Source organism: Euprymna scolopes, chromosome 16, assembly GCF_053919585.1.
Source record: "Euprymna scolopes isolate OS-2025 chromosome 16, ASM5391958v1, whole genome shotgun sequence".
Lineage (NCBI taxonomy): Eukaryota > Metazoa > Mollusca > Cephalopoda > Sepiida > Sepiolidae > Euprymna > Euprymna scolopes.
The window spans coordinates 27,732,019-27,746,261 of NC_136497.1; the positions used below are offsets into that span (position 1 = coordinate 27,732,019).

The 14,243-nt window shown below is 33.0% G+C and overlaps 1 protein-coding gene across 1 annotated transcript in view; it reads left to right on the plus strand.

Moving 5' to 3' along the window:
* LOC145295902 (inactive rhomboid protein 1-like) overlaps positions 1–14,243 on the plus strand; it is a 131,993-nt gene that overhangs the window by 79,037 nt on the left and 38,713 nt on the right. Inside the window, exon 6 of the mRNA XM_080141666.1 lies at positions 6,984–7,223. Within this exon, the coding sequence (XP_079997792.1) occupies positions 6,984–7,223 (240 nt within the window). The remainder of the gene's footprint in view (positions 1–6,983; positions 7,224–14,243) is intronic.

The following is a 14,243-nucleotide window of genomic DNA, read 5'->3' on the forward strand; positions in this document are numbered from 1 at the left end:
ACTCCGGCATTGCCCAGAATACTATTCAACATAGCAAAAAAGGGTAGGAAACTGATAGGGTGATAATCAAGTGGGTAAGTTCTTTCACCAGAATTCTTGTACACTGTACCACAAAGACAATTTTCCAGTTATTAGAGAGCAAGATTCAGCAAAGCATTTGTTGTTGGATAGTACAGGGGTTAGTTCAGCTTAATTATCATTAGAACCCCTTCATGCTATTCTTAGTATAGCAAGGATGAAATCAGGACTACATGCCTTAGAAGTATTATGGACATGCCTTTAGTCCACATAGGGAAATGAAAGGGAGGTAATCAACTTTGGTTTTTAGCAGAAATATTGCCATTATATTTGGACTTTCTTTTTTTTTTTTTTTTTACATAGGCATCACCACTTATCAAGTTCTTGAGGCCATTCGAGGATAAGGGTTAAAGAGTGTACAATAGAAATTTGTTATAATTAATTTGTTATAATTATTTGCACACAATGCTCTTAAATTTTGAATATGCGGGCTGTAAAATAGTTTTTGAAATATTTTTAATAAAAGAGAGTAAATTTCATCGCAACATTATAAATTAATTCCAATAGTATAGGCATGATAATTGGATCATATGAATAACATAGTACAACATATATTTAATTACATTGTTTAACTATTTTTGTAATGAGAAATTATATTTATTTAATCTTTCACTCTTTTAATAGTAGTTTTATCTTTGAAAACAATCTCGTGGCATTAAAGTAAAGACGTTAGAATGTTTGTTTGATAATTTATATGATGTTAAGTTTGTTTTTTTATGGTGATAAAAATAAAATCAGAGTAAATATTCATTCAAAATAATTAGTTTCATACTTTTATAACTTGAAAATGACACCCTACATTATGACTTATTTATATACCTTATTTAATAATTATTATTTAGAAATTGACTAAGATATTTTATATAATTTTTTTTTGTAGAATGTAATCAAAATTAAATCTTATAGCATTCTATTTTTATTATTTTTTATTAGCTTTTCTTCAAGATTTGAACCCACAATAAAGATTACAAAAACTCACAACTGGAGATGAATTCGATGAGGTTTTTTTTTTTATTTGTTACATTGCTATTCATTTTTTTTTTTTTTCAAGAATTTTCTAGTTTTTCTGATGAGTCTATGGAAGAAATATCTTGTATTGACATATAAATATCGGTTGTTCCTCAATATCAGTAAATGTGCCAAAGTTTTTGTTTAGAAAAAAAAAACTGATTGGTAAGGTGAATAAACATTTGGACTTTGGAATCTAGGAAAATTGTTATTTATATATATATATATATATATATATATATATATATATATATATAATAGATAAAAGGAAAAATGTGTGTGAGTGTGTGTGTGTGTTTGTATGTCCGCTAAAAACTTTCGACAGACAGAATAAAAATTCACAAATTTGGTATCATTTTAAAGCCCCATATATATAATAAATTCCAAAACCAAACAATGTCGCAGCCCACAAGAGCCATGGCAGTCAACGAACCAAAAGTCCAAGACTAAAGTTTTGCTCTCATTTGAGCTCATCGCCAAATGTCTAACTAATGAGCCCAAATGAGGGCGAAACTCGAGTCTTGGACTTCCGGTTCGTTGACTGTCATGGCTCTTGTGGGCCGTGACGTTGTTTGACTGTGGAAATTATTATATATAATCTCTCACATTCTGAAAATCCTATCTTAAGTTACTCGCTTGGTTAGCATTGCTGGATGGCATCATCCTTTCTAGTTAAAACTCCTACTTGTGAAACATCGGTTTGGGGTTATTAGCTGGTTGGATGACCGCGTCCCTTGTCGAGATGAAGTAGGTTCATTTCACAGTCGGATTTCTGTGGAAACTACCATTCATGACCATTTGCATATGCATAAGGTGTCTGCCAGATGGATTCCCAGGTTGCTCACACCATTCCAGAAGCGAGAATGTGTCAAGTGCTCGAGGATGAATTTGGAGATGTGCCAAGAAGATGAGTCAAAGTTTTTCGAAAGACTAATTACACAGGATGAAACCTGAGTCCATCACTATGATCCAGAGACCAAAGCCCAGTCAATGCAGTGGAAGCACTTGGACTCACCACTTCCAAAGAAGGCAAGGGTGTAGCCCTCTGCTTGCAAGGTTATGCTCACAGTCTTCTGGGACCAGGACGGAGTAGTGATGACAGATTTCCTGGCAAAGGGCACACAATTACAGGAGCCTATTATGCTTCACTTTTGAGGAAATTAAGGGAAGCTATCAAAATCAAGAGGCGGGGCAAGATCAGCAGGACAACGCTCTGGTCCAGAACTCGCATGTCACCAGATCAGAAGCACGGGCGTGTGGTTATGAAATCCTTCTCCATCCTCCCTACTCTCCTGACCTTGCACCCTCTGACTTTCACCTCTTCCCAGCCATGAAGTTGTTTTTGAAAGGAAAGTGCAAGTGTTTCCCAGATGATGCAGCCTTGATTTCTGAAGTCACGTCGTGGTTGATGTTCTACCTGGGATGTTCTACAAAAACGGTCTCCAGAGTTGCATCAAATGATGGGAGAAATGCATCATAACTATGGGTAGTTTCTATGTAGAGAAAGACTAATAACTGTGCCAAGTTTCGTTGCTCTACTGCTATGGGAAGTGGGTCAGGGGCATTACTTATTGCACACCCCTCGTATGTCCAACTATTCTTAGCTCAATTTGCCTCAGTTCTTATTAAAGTTTTATTTATATTTACATTTAATTTCAATATATTTGTTCATTTATTATTTCTTAAGAAACAAATGAAGTATGCATGGTTCCCCGTGAGTGCACAGTGAACGAGGCATAAAAAAATGACTAGGTTCAGAATTGCCCCCCCCCTCCCATTTAGCTCCAAAAGTCAAGATCCTGGTGCAAACGAACAAATGCTGCGGTTTTAGGCCTTAACATATATAAATTTGAGTTCAGCACCATGCAAAACTGCTAAATAGATATACACAGAAAGTTTTGGACCAATATAGTAAAATAGTCCCAAAAATGGAGTGTTTTTATTAGCCCTAAAAGAACCCTGAGTTATCGCAAAGTATAGACAAATAAAATTATATAGAAATCAGTTACAACTTTTCCAAAAGTTTTATAAAAATCCAAGGCATCAAATTTTTTTAATAAGCACAAAAGTGTCAATTTTAGCCATTTTAACCCGAAAGGCACCCCTAGGGAGACAACCAGAGTTTCCCAGAAAATCCGTTCTGTTACTTTTTTACTCATCATGTTTAATGTTTGTGCAAAATTTCAAAAAATTCCGAGACGTACTTATTGAGAAAAGTGTGGACAGACGAACAAATGGATAAGGGTGAATTTACAGGTCCACTCTCCTTTTGTCTGGAGATCCAAAACTATAATTAAAAGGTTTATTTAAATAATATTAACTAAAATTTATCTTCATCCTATATTGCTTATGTAAATAATTTAAATGTTAAATCTATCTTAATATGAACATTTTATTTTTTAATATTTACTATTTCATATCATTCAGTATATCTTTACAATGTAAGGGACATAACTCGATTTTATCCATATTTATTGATTTATACTTTTAACAAAATTCCTATGTATTCTTACTTTAATATTTTGACTTTTGTATTTATTTCCTTTGCTTAATTTTAAACTTGTAGTTCTAATATTATTCTCTTTATATCAGTCCAGGTTCACTTTCTCACTTAGTTTGCTTCAAACTTATATTCTGATTAAATTTATTTTAATTCATCATAATCTCATAATCTGTTGCAATATTGTTTGTTTACTTAATGTTTGATCCTTTTTTTTTTGTGTGTGTGCTATTGAAATTTCTCAGGTATTAGTTTATTCCCAATAACAATTATTAAATTTAAATTTAATTCTAGTTCTCTTATTTAGGTTATAATTAGTTTATTTTTTATATGTTAATGACTTATTAATTTATTTATTGCACCATTTTAAAATCTTTGTATTAAATTTAACATTCTCTTACATTTCACTCTCAACTTATTCCTTTTTTTTTTATTTAATCATATTATTTTAATCAGGTGTTAGGTGTGACAATAGGAATTTATTTCTATGTAGACAGCTCAAGTAAACATAGATTACATCTTTTGGATTTACTATTTATATTTTCTAGCTTTATATACTATTGACCATTTTAATTCAAATTCTATGTTATTCTTACATAGTTCCCTAATCCAATCACCTAATGCAGTTGTGTTTCTCTTCATATTTTTAATATTTTTTTTCTTATCATTATTTCTATCCTTATCCTCATTCCAATTTGGTTCCTTTTCTGGTCCAATGTTAAATGATGCAATATGGTTTCAGTATCTTCCCTTAAAATTATATCCAGTTCCCCCTAGGTATATCTTTTTACTATTATTCACCATAACTTCACATTTGTTTACCATTTCAGAAATTAAGCAGTGCCCTCCAATGGACATTTGTTAGGTATTCTACGGATACAGTTTTTCTCAATATTTAATTTATCTGATTCAATCCTATTATTATTCACTATTTTGTTAATTTTACCATTATTTGACCTTATTATAGTTTTACTTAGATTGGCAGCAGTTGAGAATTAATATTTTACAGTGTTCTTATTAATTATTTTACTCAATCTATTATCTGGGGGGACAGTTTTTTTATCAATTATTTTGTAAAATTCTTTAGAGATATTATTTTGTATACGTTCACAGAAAGGAGGATTAAACCAGACTTGCTTTTTGTGCCAATTTCTCTTATTCTTGGTTACATTTTTACTATTATATGCTTCTTTATCATTTATAATTTTATTCTTATCTTTATTTTTATACCTATTTTTATTTTTATACTTCTTCTTTCCTTCATCATCATATTATATGATACTGTGTAGTTTATCTTGCTATCATCATTATCCAACCCTTATATATATATATATATATATATATATATATATATATATATATATATATATATTCAATCAGTTCTTTCAGCATATCAAAACTTTGGTACATTTTACAGACCTTTTTTGTTACAAAAAAACAATCATTATTTTTATGTCAATATTGAATTTTTCTTTATGCATACTCATCAGAATAAATCCCAGAAATTTTACTTTGAAAGAAATTGGCATGATCATATAATGTCAAAGAGAAAACAATTAATATCGCATGTTTATTTAGGTAGCCATCTTAATTTTTCTCAGTTTATATATATATATATATATATATATATATATAGCTTTATTTTATAGATCATTTATAGATTATTTTGTAGATCATACATAGGTTTATTTTAAATATATAGTGTCTCCCCAATTTGTTTTTGCCCTGTTAGCACATTTTATTTTAAACATATTTTCTTTTTTCCATTTTGCTTTTATAAATAAAATAAATTTGTGAATGTCAGCTGACTCTCCTTTTTTTTAATAACGAATATCAAAACATGTCTTTCCCTCATAATTGCAATATATATATATATATATATATATATATATATATCTTCTATAATATAAAGCTGAACGTCTGTGTGTGTGTCTAGTCACGAATAGGCTCGTATATGGTTGACTATTATAGAAAACTGATCACATATAATGATAGAAGCTGTATCGAGACACAGGAATGGGTATGTTTGATCTGGCATAATGATGATTCATTAAAATTATGGGGTCTGCGTACGTGCCTGGTCCACAAAGTATAGAAATAAAAAATTTAAAAAAAACGTTTACAAGTGTTTTTGCTATAGATGTACATAATAATACTTTGATAAGTATGTTTTAACTAAAAGATGGAAGGTATAATAAAATTGTGGGGTCTGCATTCACGCCTGGCCTCCATAGAATGGAAATAAGCACAGACTTTATTAAAGACTTTTCATATCTATCTGCGTAAGTATACTTTGATAATTATGTTTCAGTTTGAAGAAATATGGTATAATAAAATTATGGGGTGTTTTTTTTTTGTGTGTGTGTGTGTGTGTGTATATATATATATATATATATATATATATTAGTCTAAAGAAGCTTTGAATAAAAAAATGCAAAAATAAAATTAAAGAATGCAGTTTAAATTCCCGGAAGGAAAAAAATATTAACTTTAACCTATCGCAGATTTAGCACCTACATAATTCGACTGACAAAGGACAGCTGTTAAATACATGGCTTTCCAGTGGATAATACCACTTCCTCAATAAAAAAAATGTAAAATAATATGGTTACTATTTTTACTAATATATGAAAAGAAAAATAGATAAATTAAATAAAATAAAAAATATAAACTATTAATAAGTAAGTTTAGGATTACAAGATCCATTCTGCGACATGTTAACTAACATATAAATGCTGTGAGAATAAAAATGCATAAAAGCTTAAGCACGTTAGGTACCAGAAAGGCAAATAGATAAGAGGAAGGAAACCTAGCCATACATGTCTAAAAAGCCAAACCATATATATATATATATATATATATATATATATATATATATATATTAGGAGCAAACAGTTAATAAAACATATTAAAAAACACTTTGAAAAAGAGTTAAAAACATATTTAATCTGAAAAGGAAACACTATATATATACACACACACACACAAAAAAAAAACTTTTTCTTTGCTGAGTTAAATAAACTACTGCTTCATAAGAATTTGAAATCCTTATTGATTGGCTAATTTTTTTTTACTTTATCATCTGTTTTTTATATTGAACCAAAGTTTAAATGAATAAATTGAATACATAAAGATTTTAGTAATAAATTGATGAATTTGTTTTGTTTTTATTCTAATATATAAAATTATTTTTTGAGATTTAAAAAAAGTTGGACCCAAATCGCATTTAAGCTGACAGATCAAGATTTACTTCTGACTAGCCAGTCTTTGCTTTTTTTTTTTTGGGGGGGGGGGGGGTCACCAAATTGATTTGACTTTTGCATTTCATCCATAGTATTTTTTTCTTTTTCCTTACTCTTTATAAACAAATTAAATATGAACAACCGATTTTTTTAAGGCCTCCTAAAGGCTGGCGAAGACAGCCACCCACTCCATTACCCTCTGAAGATTATGATACGGTTGATTCTGGAATTGGTCTGAGTAAAATCCATGCCAATGTTATGAGTAAAGTTCTGGAGAAACATGGAAAAAGGCAGCCCGGAATGGGAATCATTGGTGGCTTCATGAATAGAAGTATCCGGAGTGACAGACTGACATCAGATGTGAAAAAACAGATAAATGAACTGGATGACCACAGGTAAGGAGATATGTATATTAAAACAAATTAATTTCTTGTCTCCTAGCTTAATTCATTTATTTATTATTCTATTTATATTTATTCATGGAAATCTCTTGAAACAAGACATGAAGTCACTTGATGTATGGAGCTTTATAAAAAAAAATATTTCACAATAAAAAACTACCAAATGCAAAGTGTAATACGGCTAGATTTTGCTCCAGAAAACAGCAATTCTTCTTCCTTTGTCAGAAACATCACTCATAGAATGTAAGGACTAAAGAACATGAAATTTATTGGAATAAGTAGACGACTTGATTTATTAACATGAAAATAAATTTAATTTAAAAATTGTCAAAATATTTCTTTTCTGAGTAGAACTTGTTAACTAATTAAAAATAATCTATGCAAGAATAATTATTTTGAGAGTTATCAATCTGCCCAGATCAAATTAATTGCTAATTTTATTTCGGTTGCTTTTCTAGTAATCTGTGTTATTTACATAATCATAACTTCGATCATTATAAAATAATCGATCGAAATATCCTCACAGGGAAATAATATTTTCAGTATCTATCTTTAATTCATAACCCTTTTTTTAACCTACTTAGTCATATTTATTTTACTGACTTTATATCCTTGATTATTTTTTATTTGTTAAATAACTTTTTCACCACTTACTGCAGAATGCAATTTATTATTTACTAACTTTCTACAAGATTTCCTCCTCTCATTATTTTGTCTAACTGATTGAGCTGGATATCCAGGCACATACATTATCATGTAGTCTTATTTGTGATTTACCTCTTTTTCTGTACTCTTCCACCATTCCTTCTAGACATACTTTGTTCACTGTCCTAACACTTTCCATTTGACTCAGATCATACAGGCATTGTATGGTTGATATTGATGATGCGGTATGTCTTGGTGGCACTTGTCTCTATACATTTTCATTGTACCTAATTTCACTTTTAAGGTTTGGTTTTTGGAGACGTCTTACAGGTACTGCAAAGCGGGATTAAAAGGCATGAATTCTAACTGTATGGTCACACTATCGCAATTAAACAGAACAAATTCTAGTTAGTTTTCAGATTGTCAAGTACAGCTTCAATTGAATTTGCTATTATTTTCGAATTATATTTTCAATTGAAGTTGCTTTGGTTCTTTTCATTTAAAAAATATCAACATGTGTTCTTTTCTGAATGGAACTTGTTAACTGATTGAAAATAATCAAACCAAGAATAATTATTTTCAGTGTTGTTCTAGTTGTTTTTGTTCTTTCTGAATTTTACCTATTACATCATTATGCATTTTTCTCTTTGAGAAGTTTGTATTTTTTTTTTTTTTGCTTATGAGTCCATGGAAGAATTGACGTACAAATATTAGTTGTTCCCTGTGAACAAAGCAGATCAGTAAAATCTATCAATATTTTTTAATTTGGAAAAAAATGATTGGTAAGATAACTAAAACATTGGACTTTGGAATATAGTTTAATTGTTACTTATATCTTCTATAATATAAAGCTGAATGTCTGTGTGTGTGTGTGTGTCTGGTCACGAATAGGCTCGTATATGGTTGACTATTATAGAAAACTGATCACATATAATGATAGAAGATGTATCGAGACACAAGAATGGGTATGTTTGATCTGGCATAATGATGATTCATTAAAATTGTGGGGTCTGCGTTCGCGCCTGGTTCACAAAGTATGGAAATAAAAAATTAAAAAATTAAAAATAAAAAACGTTTACAAGTGTTTTGGATATAGATGTACATAAGAATACTTTTATAAGTATGTTTTAACTTAAATAGGGATGGTATAATAAAATTGTGGGGTCTGCGTTCGCGCCTGGCCTCCATAGAATGGAAATAAGCACAAACTTTAATAAAGACTTTTCATATCTATCTGCGTAAGTATACTTTGATAATTATGTTTCAGTTTGAAGAAATATGGTATAATAAAATTATGAGGTGTTTGTTTGCACCTTGACCTCCATAGAATGTAAATATGTCACAAAGTTTAACAAGTTTTTTTTAATATAAATCCACAGAATATTGTGATAAGTATTTCAGTGTGAACAGGTATGGTATAATAAATTATGGGGTTTATCTATTTTGTTTTTACTTTCATCATATTTTGCTTTGGTTTTTATACCCCCAAATTTGAAGCTATCTCTTTACACCCCTTCCTTTTCATAACCTATCATACTTTCATAAATCAGAGTCCATTTTCTGTAGTCTGTTTTTGAACCCAGTCAACGACGGGTATATATGGCATTGACACATCGGTTTTGCCAGATCACCAAAGTTAAGCAACAATGAACCTGGCCAGTATCAGATGGGTAACCATTCAAAAAGGCTAGGTGCTGTATGTACCACACTGGACACTGACCAAAACCAGTGCAGCACATAAGGTCAGACGATTTGCTGAGAACATTACACTTTCCCAGTATAGAGTTTACCCTAAAGATTAATTGATTGTGCTGATATGATCATGTGGAAACTTTGTCTTTGTGAATGGGTTATTACAGAAAAATGAATGTCTTATATTGAAAATCACCCCTTCTCAGGTACATGCTATTATAAAAAACCTAGACACCTCAAAAGCGTGTGGACCAGATCTCATCCCGGCTGTGCTATTAAAAAAATGCTCTGCCGAGGTTGCTCCAGTTCTGTCCAAACTTTACAATAAATGCCTTAACGAATCTTGTTTTCCTGACTGCTGGAAAACCGCCTCTGTGGTACCAGTCTTCAAGAATTCTGGTGAAAGAACTGACCCACTAAATTATCGCCCCATTAGCCTCCTCCCGCTTTTCGCCAAAATATTTGAGTCCTTAGTTAATCAAGCCCTAGTCCAGCACCTAACAGCTGCTAAACTCCTGACTGACAAACAATATGGATTCAGGCAAGCCCGTTCAACAGCAGATATCTTAACTGTAGTCTCTGAACGTATATACCGTTCATTGGATAAAACAGGGGAGGGTAGAGCGGTGGCCCTTGATATATCTAAGGCTTTTGACAGGGTATGGCACGATGGTCTTCTAAGGAAAATTAGATCATATGGAATCACTGGAAGAATTCATAATGTAATTAAATCCTTCTTAAGTAATAGAAAAATCAAAGTTGTCCTCGACGGTCGTACATCCAAACAATACGACATAAATGCGGGAGTACCTCAGGGGTCTATCCTTGGACCTCTATTATTCCTGATATTCATAAACGACCTCCCTGATAAAATTGTTTCGGAGATGGGTATATTTGCCGATGACACCACTCTCTATAACAGATATGAGGGAAAAACAAAGGAACACATATCCAAGGAAATGGCAGAAACACTAGAGGATGACCTCCAATCCGTAGTGGAATGGGGACAAAAATGGTTGTTCACATTCAATGCTGCCAAGACTAAACTGGTTTCCTTCAATAACTACAAGAAACCTTCTCTGCCACCAATAGCAATGGCCAGTGAATCCCTGTCTGTGAGTACATCTTTCAAACTGCTTGGCCTAACGTTCACAGGAAACATGAGCTGGAACAATTATATTGAAAACATTGCCAGGGCCGCTGCAAAAAAGGTAGGCTCTCTCTACCGTGCTAGAAAACTACTGACACCTGAAAGTATCCTGTACCTCTATAAGGCCACCATTCGCCCATGTATGGAGTATTGTTGTCACATCTGGGCTGGTGCGTCTACTACTAGTCTCTCGCTCCTATAACAAGGTTAAAAAAAAGAGTCGCCAATCTGATAGGCCCTGAACTGGCATCTAAGCTTCAGCCTCCGTTCCATCGACGAAACGTTGCATCCCTCTGCTTGTTTTACAAGTATTTTAATGGTGAATGCTCTGACGAACTGCAGACACTTGTACCCCCACGACGCAGACACTCTCGACAGGCAGCTAAATCCCACCCCCACACAGTAGAGATCCCTAGATGTAAAAGATCTTTCTACTCCAGTAGTTTCTTCCCCAGAACCGCTAGACTCTGGAATTCCATTCCAGGATCTTGCTTCCCTAACTGTACTGACATGCAGAAGTTCAAGTGCAACGTGAACCGACATCTTGCTGCCCAAATCCCTACATAGTGCCCCAGTAGTTGCTGACCGTGATAGTAGCCCCTTACACCAAAGTGGCAATATGCCTTGTTTGGGGTGAAAATGTAATAAAAAATAAAAAATAAAAAAAAGACAAGAGTGAAATTTGGACATGGCTGATTTCAGTCATGAGAATTGAAGAGTGAGCCTGCATAATTTAAACAAATGATCTCTGAACAAGAGAAAATATCCAATTATCATGGTTTCATGCATGTGAAACCATAGTAATAGTATATTAAAAACACATAATCCTTCATAATCTTCTCTTCTCTATATAAATAAAATGAACTCATTTTTTCCCCTCCAACTTTGACCTTAATAGGATTAAAAATCATGACATGACATGCAAATGTAATGCGTACAGAATGTAGCACATTATCTGAGGTTTGCTATAGGCCTATTACCTTTACACTTCCTCGACAATTATACATTCCTATATTTTTTCCGGTGAGAGTCCATTGCCAAAATCACTTACATTAGATTCAATGGAAGTTGCAACAAATTTTCTCTCTATTAGATTCCTCCTTTCCCCTCTCTCCATTTACACCGCAACGGATGCGTTCACAAGGAACACTACAAGGAAACACGCCGGTTTGGAATCGTACAAGGTTACTTATGCCGTTTTTTTTTTTTTTTTTTTTTTTAATCTTTTTTCCCTGATTTATGCTTTCTGTTTTTTCCATAATAAAATAGAAATAAAAAAAAATTTAACAAAAAATCGCGAAAACGCAATTACTATTATTGTTTTCTTTTTGCTTTTTTTTTTGTTAGTGCAATCTGCGAGACTAACTGGATTTTACTTCCGGTTTTAACGACGCTAACCGTGAAATCTAACTATGACCTTTATTAATTAGTACTTTCAACTCAACATTTATTTTTACACAAAGATTACAACGAAACGATATCATGAATTCACTTTCATTACACTTACATTAAAATTAAAATAAATAAATTCATTTAGAATTCGAGAAAACAAAAATAAATTCATTTAGAATTCGAGTGTGATGCGACTACTGAAACTAAACTTCACTGCAGAATTGATATTTGACCTAATTCACTTTTTAGTTAATTCATCACTTTTTTTTGGCGCTTCCGCCTCAATGATTCAAGTTCGAGCCCCCCCCCCCCCCCTTCAAACTTTTTTTGGATTTTTCTAACACACGGGCACTGCGGGACCGTTCGTATTGCATTACGTTCATTTTTTTTAAATATTTTTTTTTTTACACGATTTTTTTTTATAGTTTTACCATTGTTTGTTTTTATAATATTCAAACAGGATAATGACTTCGCTTTGTTTTCATTTTACTCCCCCCACCATCACACACGCCTATAAAAACCAGTTTATATTATATCCCTTATAATTCATCTCCTCACATTTATTATCTCACTATTATTCCTAATAATTTATATTTCTTTTAAGTACTGTTATAATTTCAGATACCCTTCTAAAAAATTTTTTTATTATATTTTCACCCCAAACAAGGCACATTGCCACTTTGTTGTAGGGGGCTACTATCAAGGACATAAGCATCAGGGGTACTGTGTAGGGAGTTGGGCAGCAAGACACTTGAACTTCTGAATGTCAGTACAGTTGAGGGACAGGAACCCGGAAGGGAATTCCAAAGTCTAGCTGTTCTGGGGAAGAAACTACTGGAGTAGAAGGCTCTCTTACATCTAGGGATCTCTACTGTGAAGAGGTGGGATTTAGCTGCTTGTCGGGTTTGTCGGGGGTATTTACGTCGAGGGTGCACAAGTGCTTGCAGTTCGTCAGTGCATTCGCTGTTAAAATACTTGTAGAGCAGACAGAGGGATGCAACATTTCGTCGATGGGACAGAGGCTGAAGCTTAGATTACAGTTCAGGACCTATCAGATTGGTGATTCTCTTTTGAACTTTTTCTAGGAGGGAGAGACTAGTAGAAGATGCACCAGCCCAAATATGACAACAATACTCCATACATGGGCGAATGGTGGCCTTATAGAGGTACAGGATACTTTCGGGCGGTAATAGCTTTCTAGCACGGTAGAGAGAACCTACCATTTTCGCAGCAGTCCTGGCAATACACTCAATGTAATTTTTTCATATCATGCTTCCCGTGAGCGTTAGGCATAGGAGTTTAAAAGATGTACTTTCAGATAAAGGGTCAGTGGTCATTGCTATTGGTGGCAGAGAAGGTTTCTTGTATTTATTTAAGGAAACAAGTTTAGTCTTGGAAGCATGTAATGTGACCATCTATTTTTGTCCCCATTCCACTACAGACTGGAGGTTATCCTCTAGTGTTTCTGCCATTTCTTTAGATATGTGTTCATTTGTTTTTTTTTTGTTTTTTTTTTTTTACAAAGACATCACCACATTATCAAGGCCCAGAGGCCACTCAAGGATAAGGGTTAAAGAGTGTACAGTAGAAGTTGGTCAATATAGTAATCATTAGTAATGAAAATTTGGTAAATTTAATAACTTATATGGAACGGCTCATCAAGAACTTATTTACTTTAGACTTGAACAAAACCATATTGTAGTCAGCCAGAAAGCAGGAAAACGGAAGACAATTCCACAGGCGTGCAGTTCTAAGAAAGAAGCTTTGTTCATGGAATCTACGTTTAGGTTTAGGCACAGATAAAGAGTGGGGGAAATTATTGATAGTGTTTACAGCTAGACGAGTGTTTCTTGTGAAAGTTTGGCGAGGGGGGACCATAGATTGAAGCTCAGTTGAACACTTTCCATGAAAATAACGATACATTAGAGACAAACTCGCAACATCTCTTCTGTGAGATAGAGGTTGCAAGGAGGAGAAAAGGACATCTCCTACGAGGCTACGAAGTCTATTTTGAACTCTATCAAGGCAGGACAAGTCCTTTCTAGCAGCTCCTGCCCAGATGTGGCAACAGTATTCCATCCTTGGACGTACCTGGCTCTTATATAGATAGAGAATAGCATCAGCAGTGAGATATC